The 26,843-nt window shown below is 37.2% G+C and overlaps 3 protein-coding genes across 4 annotated transcripts; 1 reads left to right on the plus strand and 2 right to left on the minus strand.

Annotated features, from left to right (window-relative positions):
• Nucleotides 1-229: 229 nt before the first annotated feature.
• Nucleotides 230-23,986, plus strand: dna2 (DNA replication helicase/nuclease 2). Of its 2 annotated transcripts, none has more exons than XM_046868218.1 (23): nt 230-880; nt 7,700-7,744; nt 8,400-9,360; nt 9,886-10,059; nt 10,155-10,338; nt 10,513-10,661; nt 10,771-10,902; nt 11,111-11,339; nt 11,701-11,818; nt 12,116-12,272; nt 12,960-13,151; nt 16,366-16,596; nt 16,822-16,938; nt 17,671-17,780; nt 17,959-18,068; nt 18,476-18,697; nt 19,052-19,245; nt 19,678-19,767; nt 19,980-20,181; nt 20,354-20,443; nt 21,274-21,456; nt 23,108-23,254; nt 23,651-23,986. In XM_046868218.1, the coding sequence occupies exons 3-23, from the start codon at nt 8,462-8,464 to the stop codon at nt 23,702-23,704; spliced, it is 3,984 nt and encodes a 1,327-aa protein (XP_046724174.1). In that variant the 5' UTR covers nt 230-880; nt 7,700-7,744; nt 8,400-8,461; the 3' UTR covers nt 23,705-23,986. The 2 variants fall into 2 exon arrangements, with proteins under 2 accessions (XP_046724174.1, XP_046724164.1); XM_046868208.1 differs by lacking the exon at nt 230-880 and adding an exon at nt 7,221-7,577.
• On the minus strand, nt 3,507-6,929 carry LOC124398180 (E3 ubiquitin/ISG15 ligase TRIM25-like). The gene is made up of 3 exons (XM_046868258.1): nt 4,795-6,929; nt 4,368-4,463; nt 3,507-4,185 (listed from the first exon to the last, which is right to left on the minus strand). Exons 1-3 carry the CDS (start codon nt 5,365-5,367, stop codon nt 3,943-3,945), a joined length of 912 nt encoding a protein of 303 aa, XP_046724214.1. The 5' UTR covers nt 5,368-6,929; the 3' UTR covers nt 3,507-3,942.
• On the minus strand, nt 23,745-26,699 carry pbld (phenazine biosynthesis like protein domain containing). Its single transcript, XM_046868271.1, has 9 exons — nt 26,538-26,699; nt 26,343-26,442; nt 25,758-25,856; nt 25,559-25,668; nt 25,252-25,281; nt 25,060-25,148; nt 24,773-24,948; nt 24,516-24,578; nt 23,745-24,305 (listed from the first exon to the last, which is right to left on the minus strand). The coding sequence occupies exons 1-9, from the start codon at nt 26,619-26,621 to the stop codon at nt 24,193-24,195; spliced, it is 864 nt and encodes a 287-aa protein (XP_046724227.1). The 5' UTR covers nt 26,622-26,699; the 3' UTR covers nt 23,745-24,192.
• Between the last annotated feature and the right edge of the window lie 144 nt (nt 26,700-26,843).

Genomic DNA, 26,843 nt, shown 5'->3' on the forward strand with positions numbered 1-26,843 from the left:
CTAGCCCAGTGATAATAATAGTAGGTGGTTTTGCTCTTATTTTTTTTTCGACCCTTCCCCCTCGTCTTCCACCTCCGTTTTTGTTTCTATTTTAATCTCATCATTCCTAGGGTGTAAACTGGGCACCGCGGCAATAAGCGTTACCTCGTCGTAACTGTACTAGGGGACAGTTACGACGAGGTAACGCTGTGCCCAGACAATACCCCCAGACAATACCCCCAGACAATACCCCACCATCCCGATAGGATGGGGGTGGAGCATTTGGCAGGAAAGTTGGTTTTGGCTTGGCTTTGATTCTGGCCAGAGACTTAAGTTCCCTTTTTAAGTTTGATATAGAGTGATATTCATGCCAGATTGGTTTCATTTCCACCCATGTAAAAATAACCCCAGTTAGGATCGCCCAAACCTTCATAAATTTGGGAATGTGCAGATTTCAGGTATTCAGACTTAAAGGTACCACCACAAGGATAAGTCAGAAATTAAAGTTGTGATTCAGTCCACCCTGCTAAATTGTCTAGCCAGGGGGTAGTATAAAAGGTGAGACGACAACGATTTATCCAGTCCCGAGGGGCTTCCTCATAATCTGGTTTAGGATATTTTGTTCCAGAATTACCCATGATCCATTATAGGTACAACTGTCTGACAATGTTAGATACCAAGGTTAGATACAAAGGTTGGAGGCCAGAGATCGAGACAGATAAGACGGTTTAATAAAATTTACGATGTCTCAAGTTACTGTGACTGCAGAGACGGTTCAGCGCGCGCTACACGACGGTACAACGTTGACAACAAGTTTTCTTACAAATACAAGGTGCATGCCTACACATTGAACGGTATGACAAGATACCAAATCAGCACAACACGGATATCAGCATACGAGGTAAGTGCCTACACATTGAACGGTATGACAAGATACCGAATCAGCACTTACCCGAACACTGACATCCCGGACGAGCCCCCAAGAAACTGTAAGGAATGTTTTATCCTCTGCCGCTTGGGCAGGATTGCCTTCTGCCTTTTTCTACCCCTGAATTCAGCCTTTCCTCTTGATAACTGCTCTCCTACGTATACGGAGAAGTCTCAATGAAACACACGAGTCAGCTTTCAGAGAGAAGTTCCAAAGTTTATTGTCTCACATATGAATATATACTTCCAAAGAGATGGAGAGAATAAGGGAGGGCTGCCAGGTGTGTGTGTGTGTGTGTGTGTGTGTGTGTGTGTGTGTGTGTGTGTGTGTGTATAAACAGAAGAGAAAGTTAGGAGAAACAACTCCACAAGGTTATGTTGAGCCTGCAAAAGATAAGCCTAAAACAGAAATACAGGAACCACTGTGTGTGTACGAGCAAAGTAACACATGCCACAAAAAAGGATAGTTCAGGATATGGTCAACAGAAACATACAAAAAGATTATTCTAGAAAGGAGGATCTCATAATTATGACTTAATATCTCATAATTATGAGCTCCTGCAAGTATGTATACTTCTACATGCTGCCCGCATGTTGTGGGTTATCAGGGTTCTAGCAAGCATGTTACCACATGTCATGCTTTCATGGCTGGATTTTCTTTCTTAATTTGTATGGGGTCTGCCACTGTGTGATGTGCAAGCATCACCTTTTTGGGTCCTCTGTCTTGCATGGCCTCGCTGTGAGTGTATTGGTCAACCAGATAGCTGTCCATATCTCCCATAGGTGGATCTCGAACACAAGATGATGAAAGAGAACGATACGCTACTGTTTGTAACCCTGGTTCTCTGAAAAATCGAGTGGAGAGATCCACTAAGTTTGCCCTGCTTGCTGCACGAGAAGTGAATATGCTCACCGAGGAAAGGTAGTGAGTGCCATTGGATGCTTCTGCAGAGGTCAGGTACGGATGCTCTTCCCATAGTAGGATTTTTTTCACTCGATGTTTTAGAGAACCAGCGTAATGAAACAGTAATCTATTGTTTCGTGACAACATATTACTATTGTACAAAAGGCACTATTTTGTTCTCTTATTTTTTCTTTTAATTAACAGTATTTTTAGGAATGCATTACTTAGAATAAATGATGAGTAAATGACTTAGAATAATAATCTATCTATCTATCTATCTATCTATCTATCTATCTATCTATCTATCTATCTATCTATCTATCTATCTATCTATCTATCTATCTATCTATCTATCATCATTTTACTACACTATGAGTTGTAGCAACTCAAAGCTGCAGCAGGCGCACTGTAATTTGCAAGTTATATCCCAGTTTAATCTACTTAAATATGATGTTCTAGTACAATAAAAAGATAACTATTAATAATAATAATAATAATAATAATAATAATAATAATAATAATAATATAACAACAATAATAATAATTAATAACAACAATAACAACAGCAACAAAAATTAAAATCATACTTACAACCATATCACATCTATTTTTTAACAAATAAATAAAAAGTGGTGTACAAATAAATTAATAAATAAACAAATAAATAAATAAAATAAAATAAAATACAATTGCAATTCTATATTTAACCAGCCCATACATCAAATTAACACATCCTTTAGTTTGTATAATGTCTTTATGGCTTACATATTTTGCCAAAAGAACATGCAATTTCTTATTACAATGTTAAATGCAGGATGGAGAATAAGAATTGTGTAAATGTCATAGCAGTATTTTTTGGCAACATTATTAATATTAAATGATTGGTTGGATGATTTAATAATGAAAATGATAATTCCTGCCAGCACTGCTTCTACTTCTGGCTGGTGTCCACTCAAAATGCAAGAATATGCCATTAACAGTTTAATTGTATAGATCTCATTCCTTATCTACCTCTGTTTAATAACGCATGTTAGAATTAAATTATGTTAAATTTATACAAATTAAATTAATACTACAAACACATCTTACATGTATTGATGTCTGCAAGCTGTTATACTTATATGACTTTTATGACCTCCTTCATGCCTTTTCGGTTTAATAAGATGAGAGCTTGTGCATTTTGTTTGTTCAAACAAAGGCAAGGGTTAAATAAAGGTCTTACTGGAGACAGATATTCTATTGCAAACAAATGGAGCAATTTCATTGTGTCTGCATCATAAAAAGATACTGTTCCTTTCTCAATGTCCACGTTGACTCCAACTTTCTGAATCTTCTTTTCCACTTCTAACATAATGTCCTTATTGCCATTACATACAAGATATCTTCCATTACCATTATAGATGTAGCAGATCTTGTTTAAAATATTTCTCTCAGGAGTTGCATTATTTTTTCCTGTCTTTGTACCTGACCCATATGATAGACCAATTAGCCAGTACGGTTTCTCCCAGACTGCAGTCTCCCAGTAATGAGAGCCAGTGAGAAATGATTCCTTGGCAAGAATACTATAGTCAGTGCTGAAATGTTCTTTGTCTTTGCTTTCCTGTGTGTTTAGTTTGCTCCATTGAACCTCCAGCAGGTCTGAGGAAACTTTCAAATTAGGGTGTGCTGTATCTACATCTAAATGTATGGCCCTCATGTCTGGAAAAAAGAAATCATAGTATGCTCATATATCATCCTAAAAGAGGTTAGGAATGTATTTTAATATGTAAAAGCACATACTTGCCCATAGTCGCTTAGTTATTTGGAACACAGTTTCATAAAAGGTTTTAACCAACTGTTGTACTGTTTCCATCTTGCATGTGTGTATATTCACTAATGGCAGTGCTGTTGGTTTACAATTTGCACTGCTACATGAATTAAAAAAAAAAAGAATTGTTTTTGTATTTATGATTTTTTTAACAATATGCAAAGATTTTACTTTATATAACAAAATAAGGTTTTGCCAATATATTTTACTCACCTGAATGTGTGCCTTTTAAAATGCTGAAAAAGGAAAATATTTGCACAATCTTCAAATAATAATACAAAAAATAAAATTATTCATATAAAATGCATATTCAGTACAAAGTTTGTCATAGTACCTTCAGGAATTTTAGCTGATCATTTTCTTGCAGAAGAGCTTTGCTTTCACTTAATAATGAATTCAGGTCTTTTATTTGCTGCTCTAAAAACTCTCTTTTAGACAACAACCACTTCTGAGTGTAATCTTCTTCCATTTCTATAATATCAATCATCAGCTGTTGATCCTTTACAATCAAGGCTTTCATTTGGGTGTATGTTTCTGCTATCTTGACTCTGCATTCATTAGCAGATGACTGGAAAACACAGAAAAAAATCTTATGTATCAGGAAAAAGAAAGGTATGGTTGAAAGCTTATTGTGGTTGAATTAAACAGCATGGAGACACAAGACTCAAAGTTACATTGATATAAAAATAGTGACTTAAAACAAATAGAAAGAAATTCTATAGCATCTTTATATGTTAGATAAACATTTACAGATGTCTCTGAAACTAGATGCTGCAGGTCCTCTAAAGCACACTCAGTCAGGTGTCTGTTATGCAGCAGCTCTGCATCTCTTTCCTCCAGCGCTTTCTAAAGAGACTCTCAGAGAGCCAGAGAAGATAAGAACACATAATTAGGCTCCTGATTATGATCTGTAAATCTTTTCTTATTTTATAATTTTAGGGTAAAAGAGGAAGTGCTGATACAAATCAGTGTGTACAAATACAGTTCAATGTGTGTCCTCCATACAAAAAAAAATACCTTTACGAAAAATAAATATTTTTTCTGGAACTTTTAAAATTGAATGAATAAATAAAACTGTTTTAAAGATGAAACCTAATAGAAACCGACAATTTAATGTTGTAATATTGTAGTTTATAGTTATAATACAGTATATCCATAGTAACACATTGTCTTCTACCTTGAAATCCAAGCATGCATCTTTCAGCTGTATGATCCTGTGGCCCTTATGTGTCCCGAACAACACACAGAGAGAGCATAGAGCAGTCTGGTCATCCTGGCAAAACAGCCTCTTCTCCTCTTTATGCTCCTGACACTTATAAGTAAGCAGATCTTCGGTCAGATCAATTAGTGTGTGTCCTCTCAGTGGCTCCCTGTTCTGATGACAGAGAGTATGAGCTGAACACAGCAAAGCATCACAGTTCAGACAGTTTTTCACAGCCACTGAAGATCTCTCAATGCACTGATCACACATGATGTTTGATGCAGATGCGGTATGTTCTTCCACATGTCCATAAGTGCTAGTGGGCTGTACTTGTTGCTCCACTTTTGTGTTAAAATTGAGTTTCAGATCAGATGGAAGGAAGATCTGGCATTCAGGACAGAATCGTGGTCCTGCCTCTGTGTCATCGTCTAAGTCCCAAACGATTAAGATGCAGGATCGACAGAAGTTGTGTCCACAGGGAAGACGTATGGGTTTTGTAAAAACATCCACACAGATTGGACATTTTAGTGCTCGTTCTGTAACCTCCATGTCCACTCTTGGAGTGCTGAAGACCCTCTACTGAATGAACTGTGCTGAATTTCCATAAATGTTTTAGAGCTGATGCTCAGGTTTCAGTGCTATTGTGTGATGCATGGATCAGTTTCCCACCTGCATTTTTTTCATCAGTTTATGCCATTTTTCAAAACTCTGAACAGAAACTAAAAAGCTAAATCTTAAATCTAAAATCACGCAGTGTAACATGAATTTAAAAGAGAATGCAATGATTTGCAAATCTTATAAACCCATATCTTATTCACAGTAGACCATAGAAAACACATCACGTGTTTAAAGTCAAGAAATTTACAATTTTAAAGAAAAAATAGGCTCATATCACATTTACTGCATCTGACAGATGCCCTTATCCAGAGTGACTTACACTTATCTCATTTATATAACTGAGGAGTTAAGGGTTAAGGGCCTTGCTCAAGGGCCCAGCAGTGGCAGCTTGCTGGTGGTTGAATTTTAACTCACAACCTTTCGGAAAGAAAAAAAAACATTTGATGGCAAAAATATGTCCCAAAAAATGTTGGAATGGGGCAACAAAAGGCTGGAAAAGTAAATGTTGCTGAAAAGAAACAGGAACATTTTCCAACTAATTAGATTAATTGGCAACAGGTAGATAATATGATTGGGTATGAAAAGAGTATTTAATATAAATAATGGAAAAAGTATTTTGGAACAGATGAAACTGTGGGACATTTTCAGAATACTGGTCCTCAACATAATATTTAGAAATAATTGTTTGTGTACACAGTTTACCTTCCATCCACAAATGCAGGTTAAAGTTCTATCATGCAAATAAACCATTTGTGAACATGATCCATAAACACTTCCAAAGTCTGTTTAAAATGGACTGAGGCTGAATAGAAAAATTGTCAGATGGATTGAAATTATTTTTGGATGCTGCATCTTCTCGACTGGAACTTTATAGAGCTTGTTGAACACTCAGTTCAAAATCTTGCATCTCTGATGGTATGGATGCAAATGATGCAAATGATGCAAAAAATTCCACTAACTGGTCTCCTCAGTTCTCGGATGTATACAGGTTGTTTCCAGACGTATAGGGGATTCTACATGGTAAACATGGTCCTGTGCCAACTTTTTTGAGAAGTGTTGCAGCCATTAAATTCCTAATTAACTTACTTTCTCCTTAAAATGGTACATTTCCTCAATTTAAACATTTCAAATATATTCTATGATCTATTGTAAATAAAATATGGTCTTATGAGATTTGCAAATTGTTGCATTCTGTTTTTATTAACATTTTACTCAGCGTCTCAACTTTTTTGGAACTGGAGTTGTAAATAACTGTTGCATTACTCTTAATGTATAGTTTATGGGAACAATGGGAACGAACAATATTTAATGCTTAGATCATGAAGGTTTCAGAAGAACAAGATCTACTGATCCAACATTTTATCATCATTTTTATTAGACACTATTTCTGTTGTTTATATCGTGCTTTCCACAGGGCCTTGTAATTGCTTTTCCAAAAGGGGCAAAGCTTTACTTATGATTGATTTCACATAGTGGTATGACTACAGGTGCATCTCAATAAATTAGAATATCATTAAAAAGTTGATTAATTTAAGTAATTCAATAAAAAATGTGAAACTTGTATATTATATAGATTCATCACAACCAGACGGATAGGTGACCCCTAGTAAGAAGAAAAAGAAGAATGCAATTTAATATCCTGAATTTTTTAATTTCTTTTCTCACTCTGTAATACTATTTGTATTTTATTTGTTTTACTTTTTAGATGTTGAGTAGAGAAATGTAGTTCTCTTTATGTAACACTAGGGGCGCCGTACAGCTTTGCAGCCTTTAAATCGGTGTAGACAAAAAACAGAAGAAATGCAGCTTATGTTTATACTATTGGCGCGAATCTGTAAAAGCAATGGATGTGAACATACTTTAAACGTGTCTGTGTGGATACAAAAGTGTTTCTGTCGGATGGAATAAAAGATCAAAGTTTGTTTTTGTTCGCGGTTTGGACGATTGATTTTTTTACTGCGTGACACTCGTGATATTTGTGCTTAAAACCCGAACAAGATGAAGAGGAGCTGATCTGATCTGAAACTGCCTCATGCTGACTTGAGACCGCTTGTCCTTTATAAGCTTTAATATTGAAACCTCCTGAATAACCATTCTCCTACATGTCAACCATGTCGAAAATGAAGTGCAGGAAAAGCACGGTGAGTGTAGATTTACCCGCTCAGTTTGATTGTAAACACGTGCTTGAATTTGCACACGCTGGGAATAACAAGCTAAAACGAAGATGGGGATAAACTAGGAAAACTTTCTTTTTCTATTGCAGATGAGCAGTGGACTGCATTCAGACATTTCCTCATTTTTCTCTAAGGTAAATAATTTCATCATTTACTAGTCCATTGCTTTATTTTGAATTTATATCACTAGAAATGAGGAGTCAGATCACTTTTGACTTACTTTTGTATTCCTGAGGAAACCCACACAGACAGAGAACATAAGAGACACATTGATTGAACTATTTCTAGATACATTCCTACATAAATATCAGCTGCAAAGGTAATTAATTATGTGTCTTTTGTAATGATCTTTTATTTATTCTGACCAGCATCTGACTGACAAGCAACATGATGGTGTGATGCTAAACTATCTTCACACTCATTTTCAGTTGTGTGTGTGTCAGTCTGAATGTTGAAACATTTTAAATCTATAGGCCACAGGACTTTTGTTATAGTCAAATTGGGGAGTGTTAAATCATAGGTTACCGAATGTGTCATTTGAATACATCTACTGCATGGCAGTGTGGAACAATGCAGAGTATTTACTTTATAATTTGTCCTTGAGCTTAATAAACACGTGTATATAACCAATGTGGAATCACTTTAATGTCTTTTATAACTGCCTTTTGTAAACATATCGATAAGGAATGTTTTAATCCTCTTTTCTATTTATTAAAAAAATAATCAGGTAATCACTTAAAGAGAGTGTGATTTCATATCTTTAAATTGTACCATTTAATATTTTTACAGGTACCCCCCAAATCCTCAAATCCTGGTACAACCATTCGGGTGAAAAAAAGGTCCCAGATATTATGCAGACCTGTGATAGGCAGGACACAAGGTTTCCTCTCTCACCCCTCACCATCCCTGAGACCCCTGAAAGTGAAAAAAAGCATCACTGCCCAAAACAGCCCTTTTCTGTGGGTCCGTGCTCCCCTGTGTCCCGTAGTCCACATTCCCGAGGCCTTTCCTGCAAGACCAAACTCTTGTCTAGCAGATTACTGCAGCCACAGAATGAAACAAGCCCAAAATCAGGGGATACTTTTGAAGCAGAGAATTGTATTGGTCAGTTTGGTTCAGTGAAGCGGCTGATTCATGGTTTGGAGTCGCAGCCGAAAGCCAAGCGCCCCAGAACAGGGCAAGTACTGAAAAGTGTTGAACAAGAATCGCTCTCTGAGGGAGATGAAATAAGCAAGTTTCTTCTGAATATTCATGAATCTGCAAATTTGAAAGATAAGACATTAATGAAAGGCTTCTCAAAAAACATTGAGAAAAAGTTGGACAAAGCTGTCAAGACACTATCTGTAAAGAACTGTTTAATAACAACTGTACCTGGTAAGATTCTGGGAAATATGACTTCAGAGAAAAAGAATGGTGCCCCTGGATCAGTCACAAATTTACCACCAATCAGCCATCGTAAAATCAGCTCCAGTGAAGATGAAAAAGAGAACACCCCTCTTAGTACTGAGCCAAGCACAGACTACACTGAAATATCCAATGATAATCAGTCAGATCTTGTGGTGTCTTACACTTCATGGGTGTGCAACAATGATGGTGAAAAGGAGAAATCGAAACAAGTTAACAACCTTGATGATAAAGAAAAAGCCATCACAACTGCTGAAGAGAACCTCAATATCCTGGATGACAGCTGGTTTAATGACCAAATGGAGCAAAGTTTCCAAGAGCCAGAGCATAAAAAATCCAAGATTGAGTATGTTTTGTGTGTTTGTGTGTGTTTCATGTGTGTGTTTATGGATTAATGATGATGAATCTTAGATCTCGTTAGGTTGGTAATGCATTACCTGAAAATTGCATTAATTATTGGTATTTACTTAATTGGTTACTGATTAGTCATAAACCATAGTACTATTGACATTGTTGAACATGACATTCATTCTTTATAATGTAAATTACTGGCTTATACTAATATGCTTGTTCATTTAAATGCTAACCCGCTACACAGCCCAATTTTTGGTAGTAACAAATGTTAATTAAGGCAATATTTAGGTTTGAAAATTAGACATGATTTTATTCTGTATATTGGTTAATGCAGATGTAAATGATTTGGGTTCATAATAGAAAAAAAGCTCACTGACTCTTGGTAACGATAATGACGTACTGAAGATGATGTTCATGAATATTAATTCAGCAAATCGTTTCACATAAGAGAATCGTAATGTTAATTACAGTTTAGCCTTTCAAACAGAAGCATGACCTATCTTTCTCTGCCTTGTAGAAAGAAAGACAGCATTCCTGAGCATGTCATTCTTTCTTCTGGACTCCATAACCGGTACTGGGTTCTTGATGTGCAAGAAGCCACTGGAGCCCAAGGCTACATTGAAAAGCATTTAACCATCACTTGTTCCAAATCATCACACCCTACAGAGACCTGCGTTCTAAAGGATGGCTGGTAGAAAAATTCTCACTGTAAATGAAGATGTTATCTAAAAACCTGTTCTTTTTTGTTTAATAGGCTAATTTTTTTATTATTATTTTTTACTTTAGGGAGAATACTCCAGTTGCTGTTGGGGACATTGTTCATCTGGAAGGGGAGTGTGTTTCTGGCTATTGGGTGATTGATAGGAACTCTGGTTATCTAGTGCTTCTGCCTGATGTGCTCATCTCCGGGACCAGCGTAGCTAACAGTGTCCGCTGTATGAGACGTGCTGTACTTGGAGAGATGTTTAAGGTGAGAGTGTTTTGCATTGTAAAGAACCTGGAATATTTGATGCATGAAAAATTTGCATGTAGTTTCATTTGTACCAAACCTTCTTTGCTTTAGTGGGTTTACTGAAAAGTTGCAGATCCAGTTTTCCTAATCCCAGATTGCTTAAATGCATGCTAATCAATATTTTACTTCTAGAGTTTGGACGGTGGAAGCAAGCAGATGCTGAATGGGACTATAGTTCATGATATCTTTCAAAAAGCTGCAATGTCTTTAGACTTTTCTGCTGGAAATCTAGAGAAGTTTGCCAGTGAAGCCCTGCTCAACCCAAACTACCTCGGACAAATGTAAGAGGCATTAAGCGACATAATATTATTTAAAGCACCTTATAAGCTGTATTCAGGTAAATATAGGTGTTTGTTTATGCACATTTGTGTCTATATATTCTTCGACTAGGTATAGTCTAAAACTGACTCAAGCAGATATGAAGCAGGAGGTGGATGAATACCTTCCAGCAATTGCTGAATGGGCCAAAGACTATCTCCATACCTCTGCACAAGCCAGGCAGAAACAACTGACTTTCAGGCTGTAAGCATTACTCTCCATTTTTATTTAATAAACTTTAAACAGAATGGAAAATAAAGAGTAAATAGAACTTAATCAGGGAATGTCTTGTTGTAATTGTCTATGAAATAAAAGCAAATTGACCAAATACTTTTTGTTTGAAGGTTTCTTCCTAGGTAGTAATTATTATTCTCATAGTTTGTATTATTTGTACATATGTTTGTGTCCTCAGCCCCAGTGATGGAGCTTTAAGCAGGCAGGACTCAGCCTGCAGCATCACGGTCACTGATTTTGTGGACATTGAAGAAAACATCTGGTCTCCAAGGTTTGGACTGAAGGGAAAAGTTGATGTGACAGCCGGGGTACGGATCCACCGGCGTGGCAGGAGGCATGTAGACAAAATTGTGCCACTGGAGCTAAAGACCGGAAAGGAATCTAACTCCATTGAACATCGTAGCCAGGTAAAAGACTTAAGAAACAAGCTGAACATGTTCCTCTTTTGAAACATTTATTAAGTCAGACTAGACAGTGTGTTTTTTTTTTTTGTTTTTTTTAATATTATATATTATTACATACCTATGTATACACATTAGTATCACCTTTTAAAGCACTTAAAATATCAGTTTAGAATGTGTTTGTTTTGTCACGTGAATAGTGATCCCCACACATTCATATAATAAAAAGCTCATACAACATCTAAGAGAAAGCAATAAGCAACCAGGGTCACATTCATAAATAAAAGCAAATGAACATTAATTCTGACATACCTATATTGTATATATGTACATGCACAGATATGTCCAAAAATATTTATCATTTCAGGTTATCTTATATACTCTTATGAGCACTGAGAGACGGACAGATGCTGAGGCTGGCTTTCTTGTTTATTTAAAGACTGGCAATCTACACCCTATAGTGGGCAACCACATGGACAGAAGAGGTTTGTATCATCTACGTTTACATTTACATTTGCGGCATTTAGCAGACGCCCTTATCCAGAGCGATGTACAAAAGTGCTTTGAGTCTCTAGTAATGAAAAAATCTACACTGGTACGCCAGATTACAAACTTAATATAAATATAACCCTAGAATTTTACAAATTCTACACAATACACAAGACAGTTACCAATTGTTAGAGTAATCAATTGTTTAAAGGTGAGATCAGTGATTGTCATGGCTCTGTCAGTTTTTCTGCATGTCATTTCTGATATTGATGTTTTTTTCTTGGTCTTTACAGAGCTGATCAAACTGAGGAACTCTCTGGTTCAACATCTTAGTAACAGTCTCATCAAGAAGGAGGGCAAAAGCCGAATGGCATGTTTACCTGAAGTCATCTCTGACCAGCAAGCCTGCAAGTATTGCCCACAGAGAAGAAATTGTGCACTTTATAGCAGGTACTGCACACCTCCATAATGCAGTTTGTACAATATGCAGTATTGCAAGTTACTTGCCAACATATGTTATGCTGGACAGTTCTCATACATTTGCAAATTTTTTTACACAATGACTAATAATATTTTTAATAATATTTTTTTAATACCCTGGGTTTGAGAAAGGCACTATATAAATTAAACTTTGTTTTGCAAATATCACATTTATTTACTTGGGCTTTTCTTATTTGAACTATTATTTGAATAGCAAGAGACTTTTTCTCACCTGCTATGATACAAAATAAAACCATTAACCATTAGTGTCTATTCCTAAAGTTTTCAGTGATTACAGATGAACTTTTTGGAATATACTCAGAATTGTAATGGACTATTCTCCCAGCCTTGGTTTATTTTGATGTTTTAGGGTTAGGCTCTGGTTTCCTTGTGACACTGCCCAGAATAAAGCAGTTACTTAGGTTGAATAAATGAATTAAAGATTTAAAAATCAAAGTTTATTTCAAATGTACATTCATAGCAGGTATAAAAGTGCATTGAAATGAGATGCAGCATCTCCATAGAAAATATGTGGACTAAAATAAAAATGCACATAGTGTATTGCGAAATGCAGCAAGTATGTCTATCTGTAAATGTATGTATATGTATATTAACAATATGCACATCTTCTGGACTGTGTGCTTGTTCTGTGTTTAGAGCTGTGGAGAAGGCTTCGGTTGCATGTCCTTCTGAAGATCCTCAGGCTTTCTTACAGCATGAGAGTGAACATCTAAATCAGCTTCACCTACAGTACTTCAGTCACTGGTTGTTGCTCTGCAGCTTGGAAGCACTAACCATCGAGAGCAAGAGAGGACGTCGTAACATCTGGCTCCAGTCTGCTCAGGAGAGGTTTGCATAGAGATGAAGGGAATACTGTTTTTTTTTTTATTATTATTTGCATTGGGCAGCAAGGGCCTGATAGCTTACATGCTGTTTTCGTAGTTTCCGTTACGGGGTCAGGTTGATGGCTCAACGCCCACCCTACTCCTTTCGCAGCCAGGGTTGAGACCTTTAATTGCAGAGTACTTTAATACTGATCTTCAGGGATATATCTTCTTCTTCTTTCGGCTTCTCCCATTAGGGGTCACCACAGTGGATCATCCGTCTCCATACCCCCAATGTCACTGTTTTTAAACCATACAACATCGCAGGGTTTACCACAGTCCTATAAACTTTCCCTTTCACTCTTGCAGATACTCTTCTATCACAAATCACTCCTTCCACTCTTCTCCACCCACTCTACCCTGCCTGCACTCTTTTCTTCACCTCTCTAACACACTCTCCATTACTTTCACCATGGCTGCTCATTAGGGATAAATACACATTGTTCACCTTAACTGTTAAATTCTGTAAAGCTGCTTTGAGACAATGTCTGTTGTGAAAAGCACAATAGAAATAAACTTGACTTGAATTTGCACTGTTAACCCCAGGTACCTAAACTCATCCACTTTCACCACTCCACTGCCCTCACTCTCATTTACATTTACATTTACATTTGCTGCATTTAGCAGATGCCCTTATCCAGAGCGACGTACAAAATTTACACACGTACTCTGTCTTACGCCTATTAACTTTCATTTCTCCAGCATGTACCTCCACCTCTCCAGGCTCTTCTCAACCTACTTTTACCACAAATAACATCTTCCGCAAACATCATAGTCCATGGAGACTCCTGTCTGACCTCGTCTTTCAACCTGTCCATTACCTCTGCAAACAGAAAAGGGCTCAGAGCCGATCCTTGATGCAGTCCAACCTCCACCTTGAACCAGTCTGTTGTTTCTACTGCACACTGCTGTCACACTGTCCTCATACATGTCCTGCACCACCCTCACATACTTCTGACACACCTGACTTCCTCACACAATACCACCACTTCTCAGCCACAACTCTTTCCCATAACTTCATGAAGTGAACTTTTTCAACTTTATTCCCCTGTAGTTAAAAACCGGTACCAGCACACTGCTTCTCTTAGGCATCTGCTCACCTTTCAGAATCTTGTTAAACAATCTTGTTAAAAACTCCACTGCCATCTATCCTAGACATATCTATGCTTCTACTGGTATATCACCTTTTCCTACCAACTTTCCACTCTTCATCCTCTTAATTGCTGCTCTCACTTCCTCCTTACTAATCCTATCCACTTCCTGCTTTACCATCTCCACACCATCCAACCTTCTCTCTCTCTCTCATTTTCTTTATTCATCAGCTTCTCAAAATACTCCCTCCATCTTCTCAACACACTCTCCTCACTAGTCAACACATTTCCATCTCCATCCTTTATTGCTCTAACTTGCAGCACATCCTTCCCAGCTTGGTCCCTCTGCCTGGCCAATCGGTACAAATCTTTTTCTCCTTCCTTACTGTCCATCTTCTCATACAGCTCCTCATATGCCTTTTCCTTGGCTTTCGCCACATCCCTCTTTACCTGCTGCTACATCTCCTTGTACTCCTTCCTACTTTTCTCATCTCTCTTTTGATCCCAATCCTGTTTTCACAAACTCTTTTTCCTTATGCTCCCCTTTACTTCCATATTCCACCACCACGTCTCTTTGTCTTCCTTTCTCCTCCCATGTCAGAGACAATACCTTTCTAGCTGTCTCCCTTATCATTCCTGTAGTAGTTGCCCAATCATCCAAAACACCTTCACCACCACAGAGCCCCCGTCTGACCTCTTTTCTGAACCTCACACTACAGTCTTCCTCCTTCAGTTTCCACCATCTTATTCTTTTTTCAGTATTTACTCTCCTCCGCTTCTTCTTCACCTCCAATGTCCTCTTACAGACCACCATTCGATACTGTCTAGCTACACTGTCCTCTGCCAACACCTTACAGTCTCCAATTTCTTTCAGGTTGCATTTCCTACATAGAACATAGTCCACCTGTATGCACCTTCCTCCACTCTTATGTCACCCTATGCTCCTCCTTCTTCCTAAAATAAGTATTCACCACTGCATTTCCATCCTTTTAGCAAAATCTACCATCATCTGCCCTTTCACATTCCTCTCCTTAAGGCCATACCTACCCATCTCCCCTGTTCCCTTCACGTACATGCCCATTAAAGTCTGCCCCAATCACCAATCTTTCTTTCAGTGTTACATGTACACCATCTACCACTTCATCTAACTCACTCCAGAGTTTTTCCTTCTCCTCCATCTCACAACTCACTTGTGGTGCATAAGCACTGATGACATTTATCATCACTCCTTCAACTTCCAGCTTCATGTTCATCACCCTATCAGAAACTCTCTTCACCTCCACTACACTCTTACTGTACTCTTCCTTCAGAATCACTATTTACCTACACTATTTCTCTTTCCATCCACACCATGAAAGAACAGTTTAAACCCACTTCCAATGTTTCTGGCCTTATACCTTTCCACTTGTTCTCCTGAACACACAACATATCTACCTTTCACCTCTCCATCATATCAGCTACCTCTCTCCCTTTACCAGTCATATTACCAACATTTAAAGTACCAACCCAAACCTCCACCCTCCTTTTCCTTTCCCTGCCGTCTCTGTGGACGTCTTCCTCCTCTCCTTCTCCTCCTTTGGCCAACAGTAGCCCGATTTCCACCGGTACCCTGTTGGCTAATGATACCTGTGGTGGTCTTTGGTAACCTGGTCCTCGACCAATCTGGTATGAAATTCTGATCCATGATCAGCATGTTTGATTTGGCACATGTTTTACGCTGAATGCCTTTCCTAACACAACCCTCCCCATTTATTCAGGCTTTGGACCGGCACTAATGTTTATTTTATATCTTTTATATTTATATTTTTAAAAGTGACCCCTTCTGCCAGTTTATATCTAAGCTTGGATAAATTAAGCCATCACTGATTATGCATTATTGTTAGTTGAGTAATATTTTCATTCTATATTTAACAAAATACTAATATTTTATATTTATTATAATCTGTAAAGTAAAATTATAATGTGCATGTTAACGTGTTTAGTTATGGGCGTTATGTCCGGGTCCATGAAAAACTGGTTTCGTGTGAAACCAGTTTGTAGAGCAAAAAGGTTGGGGACTGCTGCATTAACGATAATGTTGTTCCTCAGGGAGAAGAATGGTGGCTGTGTTGGGAACATGATATTGGAAGGCAGGGTGACTGCTCTGTCAGACAGTGTGTATGTGCACCACTTTAAGCGGAGGCAAGGAGCACATGCACTCATCACACTGATTGTTGGGGACAGGGTGGTGATCAGTGACCAGGACTCCAGGTTCATTGCTATAGCCAGTGGATACGTCAATGAGATCACAAGCACAGGAGTGACGTGCTATTTGGATAAGTAAGTCACATTCTAGTTTACCTTGTCTGGTTTTATCCTCAAGGGTGGAGGTGGAGACTTGTATTATTAAACCAGTCATATCTGTTTAGTATTTTCTTTAATTCATAACTTACTTTCTTCAATCCTGAACCTAGAAATATTGTCTTACATGCATTTGTTGATATAAAGGATTGCTTTGCTGATGATGTGATTTTGAGAAACATGCTGTTTTCCTCACTGTTTTAGAAATCTTTCAAAAAATTCCTCGGATATGATATTCCGTCTGGATCATGATGAGGGCGCTGGAGGCTTGAGCACTCATCTTGGAAACCTCTGTATGCTGATGGAGAACTCCCCAAACAGGTCTGCATATGTGCATGCTGATTACTCTGTTACAGTAAAACCCCGTTGTACGAGCAAATGGAGATACGAGCAAACTCGCTCGCAAAATTTTACCTTTTCACGAGCACATTTCGAAGGCACGAGCAAACTCACGCTTCCGGTTCCCCGTTTTCAGCGGAGGGTTGCATCAGTCGCTTAGTTGATGACGTATCACTCGGTCGCTCTCATTGTTCAGTGCAGCAAAAACATAACTTTTTTTATATTTTTATTTCACTAGAAATCTTGAAGAATTTCTGTAAGTAGTAGAAGTAATAGTGCTGTGAAAACGAAAGTAAATAGAATTACCATGGAAACCGAGGAGGTTATGAACGTGGTGCGTCTCAAACTCGCAATCAACCACTACCACATGGGTAAGTGTTAAATTATGTTTACATTACGGAATTTGCGGTGTATTTGTTTGTTAAAATAGGCTACAAATACTTTATAAGTGCAGAAATAAGCGATCGAATGAGATCTCGGGAACGGATTAAATCACTTTTACATTCATTCTTATGGGGAAAATCAGTTCGAAACGTACGAGCAAATGGACACACGAGCAATTTTCAAGAACGAATTATGCTTGTCCAACGGGGTTCCACTGTATTTCTATTGTTTTTTGTTTAGTTTTGTTTTTTGTTAATAACAATAATTCCTGAGTTAATATATTTTCTATACTCATTAGTGGTTCTGACTCACTCTTGATCTTTTTGGCAGTGAAAGACTAAGGCAGCTCATTGTGGAGTTTAAGCCTCCTCAGTTCATTTACAGCCTCAGCAGTGTGTTGCCCAGAGAGGCCAAAGATGCTGTTGCCAACATCTTGAAAGGTGTTTCTTTTATTTTTTGTTTCATGATTGGCCTTGCTCCTTAAACTGCTACTGTTTTAAATAGTAAAATAATCTCTGTTCTTAACTGTAGATTGTATAATTTTTGCAAAATCCGGCTGCTTTAATTCTAATGTTCCTGTATGTCAGTTTTTTTAATCCATCATATTCTACTTCGTAGGGCTCAACAAACCTCAAAAACAGGCCATGAAAAAGGTACTACTTTCCAAAGACTACACACTTATTGTTGGAATGCCTGGAACTGGGAAAACTACTACCATTTGTACACTGGTAAGAATAAGAACTATTTAAAATTAAAGGCATATCTGAAATTTATGTGAACGTGTTATTATATTTATCTTATGAAAATAGTTCTCTGCAACTAACGATTATTTTGATTGAAAAACGCGCATACTAAATGGTGTAAATCAACATTTGTATTGTTTTTAGTTACAAACAAACTGTTTACACAATAGCACTTTATTAAACTGTACTCTTTTTACATGATGTACAGTTTTTGCTCACTGTGCTGATGTTTTGCTAGTGTCTTTTCCTGCTGCCGGTCGACTTGTTGAAATGTCTTCGCTATTTTCAAGCGGCTGTGTTATCTTGCCGTCATGCTAACCCGTAACCTGAGCAGCCCAACTATTATCGATTAGACTCATTTAGTGTCTTTCACATATCTATTTGTTCTTCAGGTGCGTATTCTGCACGCCTGTGGCTTCAGTGTACTATTGACCAGCTACACACATTCTGCTGTAGACAACATTTTGCTGAAGCTGAAGAAGTTTAAGGTCAGCTTCCTTCGCCTGGGTAGAGCACAGAAAGTGCACCGTGACATCATGCCCTTCACCGAGGAGCAGAATCGGTCCAGGGGAATCAACACCCTTGAACAGCTAGAGGATCTCTATAATAAAGAGGTACATGTAATTCAGGTTAAAAATAGGCTACCCAAGGGTGTGAAAATTACAGCAAAAGAAAATCTGAAAGGCCTGTATACGCTAATGCCTGTTTAGAAAAACAAATCCCATGCTCCTTGAAGAATGATTCAGCACACACACACACACACACACACACACACACACACACACACACACACACACACACAGATAGATAGATAGATAGATAGATAGATAGATAGATAGATAGATAGATGGATGTGTATTATAATATAATAGTACAGATGTATGTAAAGCACAATATGTGTAGGGAATGAGGAGTATAAAAAAATACAAAAACTGATTGGTGACCTAAAAGCATCCTTCTCTTTTCAGCTTGTTGTAGCCACTACTTGTATGGGTGTGAAGCACCCAATCTTCAGCAGACGGCGATTTGATTTCTGTATTGTGGATGAGGCGTCTCAGATCAGCCAGCCCGTGTGCTTGGGACCGCTCTTCTATGCTCATCGTTTTGTTCTTGTTGGAGATCACCAACAGCTGCCTCCAATTGTCCAAAATGCTGAGGCCAGGTACTGTTTTTATAATCTTCCATATTGAAAAAAAGATATTTATATGAAGGCAATGTTCCATTTAGATGGTCTAGTTGAAAATTAAAAAAAGCTTTATTGGCTAAATGTGCTGTCACTTATCAGTAATATGTTTCTGGCCTTAAAGAGAAAAGAAAAATACATTCAATAAACAAATATAAAAAAATAAATGACCAGCAATATGTCACAGATGTGTGAATCAGTATCCAATTTCGGTTACTCAGTAGCGCTAATATATTGCCTTATAGATCAAAAACAGCATTAAAAGATGATTATTGTATATATTACCTGTTAATGAGGGAGATATCCGTTTGGGAGAGAAAGAACATTTTGTTTTAGTGCCCAATTGTGTAGTGCCTACAAAATTGTATATGTACCTTTTTAATAACCAATATATTTTTTAATTCTTCCAAGGGCTTTAGGGATGGATGAGAGCTTATTCAAACGTCTCGAGCACCACAGTCAGGCTGTAGTTCAGCTAAATGTCCAGTACAGGATGAACAGGTAAAGCCCGTCATGTTTTTTGCCATTAGACAATCTTTTGATTATTGTAAAGATCAAACTGACATTTACTCTTTTTAAAAGGTACAGTGTAATGCACTGCTATTCACATCTGTTTTAGTTTCCACACAAACCAAGATTATGTGGAAATACAATGTTAATTGCATGTGAAATGAAAAAAAACACAATGAATGTCATTTATTTTTGTGCCGCAGCATGATTATGTCCCTTAGCAATGCCCTGATGTATGAGGGCAGACTGGAGTGTGGCTCAGAGCGGACTGCCAATGCTCAGCTACAGCTTCCCTCTAGGGCCATAACAGAGAACGAGCTGTGCATGTGTCAGCCTCAGTATACTGTCTGGGTCCATGCTGCCCTCGAGCCTCAAAAATCTGTCTGCTTTCTGGACACTTCACAGGTATGTTAGACTTTCTCTGTTGTTACACTGCTAACCTCCTGATGTATTAAACAGTAAAGATCATTTGTGCTGCATTTACAGTAAACTGGCCTTTTTTTATTTATTATTATTATTTTTATATAAATAAACACCAAAGTCATTTGAAAGCCTCACCCTCTTTCTGTCACTGCAGGTTCCAGCTTTAGAGACTGTAGAGAAAGGTGGAGTCAGTAATGGCACAGAGGCCATCTTGGTGCATACTCTTATTTGCCTGCTGCTTAAGGTAATCTCGTATTAAAATGTATTAGAAATATGAATTTAATATGCCAGAATATGTCATTTAACATTTATCAGCCTTCTTTTTGTAAATGCTCAAATCTGGTTTTCCTGATCCATATATTTTGTAACTTATGAAATCCTAATAAGCTGAATCCAACGTGCTTGGCTGTGTTTAAAATGCCATACTTGTAATGCTGCATACCAATGTTTTACCCTTCGAGAACTTTGTTTAATGTAATGCGGTAAATTCGGTGAACATCTACATGGTCTTGAACGCTTTTCTTTTAGCTTAAACCACAACATTTTGTGTAGCTGCTAAATGGACATAAAGAAGTTGTTTTGTTTGTTTATTTTATTTTGCCTAACACATTAGTTGAAAAATGGCGTCTCCACGATGAGACTAGAGTCAATGTGGGGTACATTTCATACAGAAACTGATCAACAGTGTGATAGTTGTGAATGTTCATGCTCTATGAACAGCTCTTCTTTCTCAGCACAATAGGCTCTTGTTTTGTGTTCATTAAAACAAATAAAAATGCAAAAATATAAAAAACGGGTTAAGCAGTCTTGTTAGCAGTTGCCTACAGCATTTACTGAGACTATAAACAGTTTTATAAGGATTTTGACATCAAAACATGCCGTTTTGAACACTAGTCTTATTCTGGAGACTATATGACAACTGTTTTAGTTTAAAGGCTTGTACGTTATAGTTCTTCTGAAGCAAACGTTACACCTAACCTGCATAACATAAACATAACGGAAAATCTTAGATTTTGTGCTGGGTGTTTGAAAGTTTGACAGAAATGAGGATTTTTTTTTTTTTTTATGTTTTAGGCCGGCTGCAGGGCAAGCGACATTGGTGTCATCGCTCCATACCGGCAGCAGCTCAAAGCAATTTCCAGTCTGCTAGAAGAAGACTCATTCAGAGCTGTGGAGGTGAACACGGTCGACAAGTATCAGGGCCGGGACAAGAGCATCATCATTGTGTCCTTTGTTAGGAGCCACACAGAGGGCAATGTAAGTAGCAATTCCACATTATGTGAGCCTACAGCACAGAGTATTACTTTTATTACTAATATTACTGATTTTTGGACAGACTTGTTGGAGACTAACAATCATAAGAAAAATACAGTTAGATCTCATCCACTGCATCTCACTACAGTTGATTTTTTAATGAAGGCAGTTCCAGCACAGTCTGCACTTGAGTTTATATAGTTTTAAATGTTATTTAGTGACCCTAAAATAAGGTAAAATAAAATTTCCACAAAATGGTGACTTGGAGCTGAAATAAATAGTGACCACCTGCAAGATAAGAGATGGAATTCAGATGCACTGGTTACAGGCAGATGGTCTCCTAGGATAGACAGTCCAAGGTGGACTCCTGAAAACTGGAATTTGGGAAAATGGAAATCAGTACTCCGAGTTATTATGTGAAATGAAAATTTGTACTATGTAAACTTGGCTCTGCATTTACACACAGTAAGGGCACTGGTATTAGTTTCTAATTTTACCACTCCAGCACAATACACATAATACACTTAGAACAACTTGTTTTTAGAGCCTGGTGTGAGGCAAGTGTGACTTACCAGCGAGATAAAGAGGATAGAGTTACTAGGTTATAGGTATACCCAAGTTCTTCACGTTTATTTTAGGCTCTGGTCCAGAATTTCAAAGCATTTCCCTATAGCAAGACAGGAGAAAAAAAGTCCAAGAAGCAAAACACATACGAAGTAAAGTTCATGAACCGTTTTTTTTTTGTATGCTAAATAACTGGAATTACATTTAACTGTTGCTTCATTTTTGTAAAGTTAAAATAAAACTAGAGTATAAATAAAACTATTTATTAGAGAGAAAATTGAGTCTTTGTATGCGGTCGTCTCCCATATGCCACAGACACTGTATAAGAAAATGCTTTAATTTAAAAATACTTTTCATATGGCTCATCCTATATTACCTGCAGCACATCTGGATTAATTAGATAATTAACCTAGGCTGTCTATCTCATTGTGAAAAAACATACCCATGCCTGGAGTATCCAATCGCAGAGCAGACATACCGCAGGCTATGTACTGACACACTTGCTGGTCAATTTCTTCAAGCGGCCGCTTTTAGGGCCGCAGTAAGCTTTTCTTTCTAAGCATTTCTAAGACTTTCGGACTCGCCATCTCCTGACATTGCATTCTGACATGCTGTATTTCTTAGATAATAACAATCTTAATAATCTTAATATAATAATCTTAGATAACCCTAACAGATAAATAAGCATTTATCACCATGAGTTGAAAATTTGCATCATAAGCTCGCCTCAGATGCTAGTTTACTTGGCCGAATTTTGAACCGATATGTTATTTCGACCGTAATTTATAAGTTTGCTTCAGGTCAAGGAACTCGTTTAACCATATTTGGCAGCACATATTTTCAGGGGTGTACGGTATTATTGACAATAGTCAAGAGCTTGAACCTAAGACATCATTTATTGAGACACTTTTCCATAAAAAAAAAAAAAAAAAACCCAGAAACACAATGTCTTATATCAGGGACAATACGGTACAGATATTGATGCTTTCTGGATGCTGTAGTCTGTATTCTGTATCTCTCTCTCTCTCTCTCTCTCTCTCTCTCTCTCTCTCTCTCTCACACACACAATGTGTGTGTGTGTGTGTGTTAGCTGGGAGAGCTGCTGAAAGACTGGCGAAGGCTGAATGTGGCCATCACCAGAGCCAAACATAAGCTGCTGATGCTGGGCTCAGCTCCTACACTACGTCTTTACGCTCCACTGGAGAAACTTCTCACTCACATGCAGCAGGAGAACATGATATCCTTTACACAAACTCTGCTTTAGTAATAGTTAACAGTTATTCCAACTTAAGTAACTTCTGCTTATTTTAATTTAATTAAACGATTTGATCATTTTCATTTAAACTTTACAAAAGTTCAAATACCATACAACAGATTGAGTAAATCAGGGTCTTTAGCATTTGCAAGACAGTACTGTATATATTAAAGTTATAATTGAAAAGTGCTAGTTACTGTTTTATATTGGCTGTTTTATATTGCCTGGCTGTTGTAACTGGTTAGCAGTTGGTTGCGTATTAATGTCAATCTTTTTTAAGGTTTCTTTGAAATTGCATTATTATTATTGTAGGTCAAGAAGCACAGTAAAACAGTTCAGAAACGTATTAATAACCTTGTTCTCCTTAACTTGGACTACGTCTACCAGCTGCCACCTGCTGCTCATGAGGCACTACCTCGTTTCAAGATCTGACCATTAGCAGAACAAATTCTACCTCACACTGAGTTTTATAAACTGCCGTTTTTATTGAATCTGAATAACAGTTCTCACAATAAGAAGATGGTACAAGTAAATTGTAATACCTCATCATTAATGACTGTTTTTTGTGTGTTTGTGCTGTATTTAATTTTTAACTAATTTTACAATGTGTTTTCATTTTTATTAACTGATTTTACAGATATCCTGAACAAATCATTTTGTATGTAAATAGTCTTGAGAGTTTTGACATTTTCTAGTAATAAAGATATTTAAGTATTTCTTTTCTAGCTTTGTCATTACTAAAGAATTACACCACTTAAAAAAAAAAAAATGTTATAGCACCACAGACATTATGATCAAAACACCATATTAGGTTGCTTCAAAAAATTATCGAAAAAATCCACACTAAGCAAAATTTGTTCTTCATTCCTAATGATCATCAGTCCACTGATTGTATAGTGAGCACCGCATCACCACTCACTTTAGAGTTTAAGGATTCCCTGAAGGAGGACCACTGCTCGGCCAGCGATGTCGAGTCTTTTGTCTCCTCTCAATTCCAACTCAAGCTCACCACCACGATTAGAGCACTGGTAGGCTGCCACACATCAAAACCCATTCATGTAGATATGTAAATATTTAACATTGGATCTCTGAAATGAGCTATAAATTAATTCTGTATCATGGATTTCTGGACATAACATGGCAACAGTGTAATCTGAAATTTTCTCAAATGGTTTATTCTTCCCCTTTTATTTGTCGTTGCCCAGGGCAGATAAGCAGATAATACTTCATTAGACATCATTACCTAACATTTTCTTCTTTCCCAGTTGCTCAGACCAGTAAGCAGCAAGAACTGTATGTGCAGAGCCTTTAGAAATAAAAGGAATGTCAGGTAGCCTTGTTAACCACAGTCAGTCAAAACTAGAACAGAGGCAATATGTATATGTATATATGTATATATTCATTATGTATTTATAAGTTTCAGAAAATGTTAAATGTTGCATAAGCATATTATAAAGCATTTCTTTATTAAGAGTGGTTTGTTTAAGGATCTGAATTTACCAGTTACTGGATCTTCAGGGACTCCGACCCATGGTGCAAAGTTACGGGAGTAGAAGTCATATCCTGGTTGTGAGGTTGGTGCTCCTTTTACTGTGATAATAAGACTCTTAACCCTTCCGCTATCTTCACTTTTTAGCAGAGATTCAGCGACTGGACTCAGGGAACTAAGCACAGACCTTCAACCAAAAACCAGATAATATTCTCATTCAAGGTGAAGCCTTTACAAGTTACAAATGTCCAAATTGTGGAGTCTGGATTTTTTCATTATTTAATAGACTCTTCTGTACCTGTCACATGTATCAGCCAAACGTACTAACAGTTTCTTTGTTGTTTTACAGTGGCACACCTCATGAATAGGCAGATCTCCCACAGCAGCCTGAAAGGAAAATGGCTATAAGAATGGCTCCAGAAGAGCGTTTGAACAAAACTATACTTTGAATTTGATAGTTCTATTAAAAGTTATTACCAGGTAAACTTACCTTAAGAATGTCATTAAATTTTCTTCTGTCCTACATGTAAAACATAGACACAGGGATAATAAACATTATATTTTAGGACTGTTAACTAATTGGATAATGTTAAGTGTATGCATGTACGCTTGTATATATGTAAATAGATGAACATTTGTAGTTGGCTGATCTCTGTACAATGCTCGGTATGTGCTAGTATTTTTCACTTGCTTTTATGGTTAGTTTTCAGCTTACTGGTTTAGACCTAAATGGCTTATTACCCCGTTTAAATCATTTAAGTATATTTTTGGGGGGCTCTATTTACAAATCTCTGTACCTGGAGTTCTGGTTTATTGAGCGGGAAGTCCATCACTAATGATTCACCTCGCTGTTGCACTAGCAGCTCTCCACTCAGGGTCTCGAAGGCCACAACAGAGTTGATGTTTCCTTAGAAATATGTAATGTAGCTTTGCTTTAGTTGCATTTAGTATTGCTGAGTGGTGTTTGCAAAATGTTACAAATAAAATATTTTGTACCTTTCTTGTAAAAGAGAACTGCTGCTGAAGCTAGTGTAGCATGGCCACAAAGGTTGATCTCGTGTGTAGGGGTGAACCAGCGTAAGCCAAACCTTGCTCCTGTGGAAAATCATTTATTGATGCATATTATTAGACCTGCCTACACTATATAAATGTAATGTATTATAGACTTTGCACATTAATATTGACAACCATTGTACATCACATTTTATTTCAATAGAATTAGATTATTTCTCAGATCATGCACAAAGGAGACAAAATTATAAAAGCATGTATGTATAATTCGTGTCCAAGAACACAAATTTTCTTCTTTTTTCATGTCACTCACTATGACATAGCAATGAAGGCACAGGATCTTGGATAATGCTGACAGAAATGCCAAAGGTAATCATTTTTCTAATTTACGCAGTCTCCTTAATTAACCGGGAAAATTTTTTGTGTATTTTGACTTGATACACACACACGCACCTCATATATAGTTTATGTATAAGGTAAATCAACTCGAAATAAAACAACCCATACCTAATCCTAAAAGGATGTAAAACAGCTTTAATACAAATTATTATGTTCAGTCTTGTTGAGTACCTGAAGTAAAATCTTCTGTTGGTTTGAGATTTGTGAGGAATGCAGTCTCGGACAAGTTCATTTCAGCTGCTATTTTCTGATAAAGCTCCTCGCTCAGTTCCTGGATACATTATAAACAATGCATGGTAAATCCAACTGGCTATGCACGATAGTCTAGTTTGTGTTTTATTTAATACAAAATGATGGATGACTTACATTTTCTAACAAACAAACAGCAGCAGGATTTCCTTTAAATGGTAAATTAGTAAATGCATCAACAGTATATATTGGAATCTCCATTAGTAATCCTGAGATGTCTCTGATAGTCCTGTATTAGGATTGTAGAAAGATTGTTTAAATAAACAAGTAGAACTTGGATTTTGTACTAGCAGAACATTTATTTAGCTTGGACTTTGAACTTGGTATGTTGCATCATTTTAAAGAGACAGCTTCATGTTTCTATATGGCTAGTCTTGAATAAGCTTTTATTGTGTACTTTTTTGTGTACATTTCAAAGTTCAC

Source organism: Silurus meridionalis, chromosome 2, assembly GCF_014805685.1.
Source record: "Silurus meridionalis isolate SWU-2019-XX chromosome 2, ASM1480568v1, whole genome shotgun sequence".
In the NCBI taxonomy this organism is placed as follows: Eukaryota; Metazoa; Chordata; class Actinopteri; order Siluriformes; family Siluridae; genus Silurus; species Silurus meridionalis.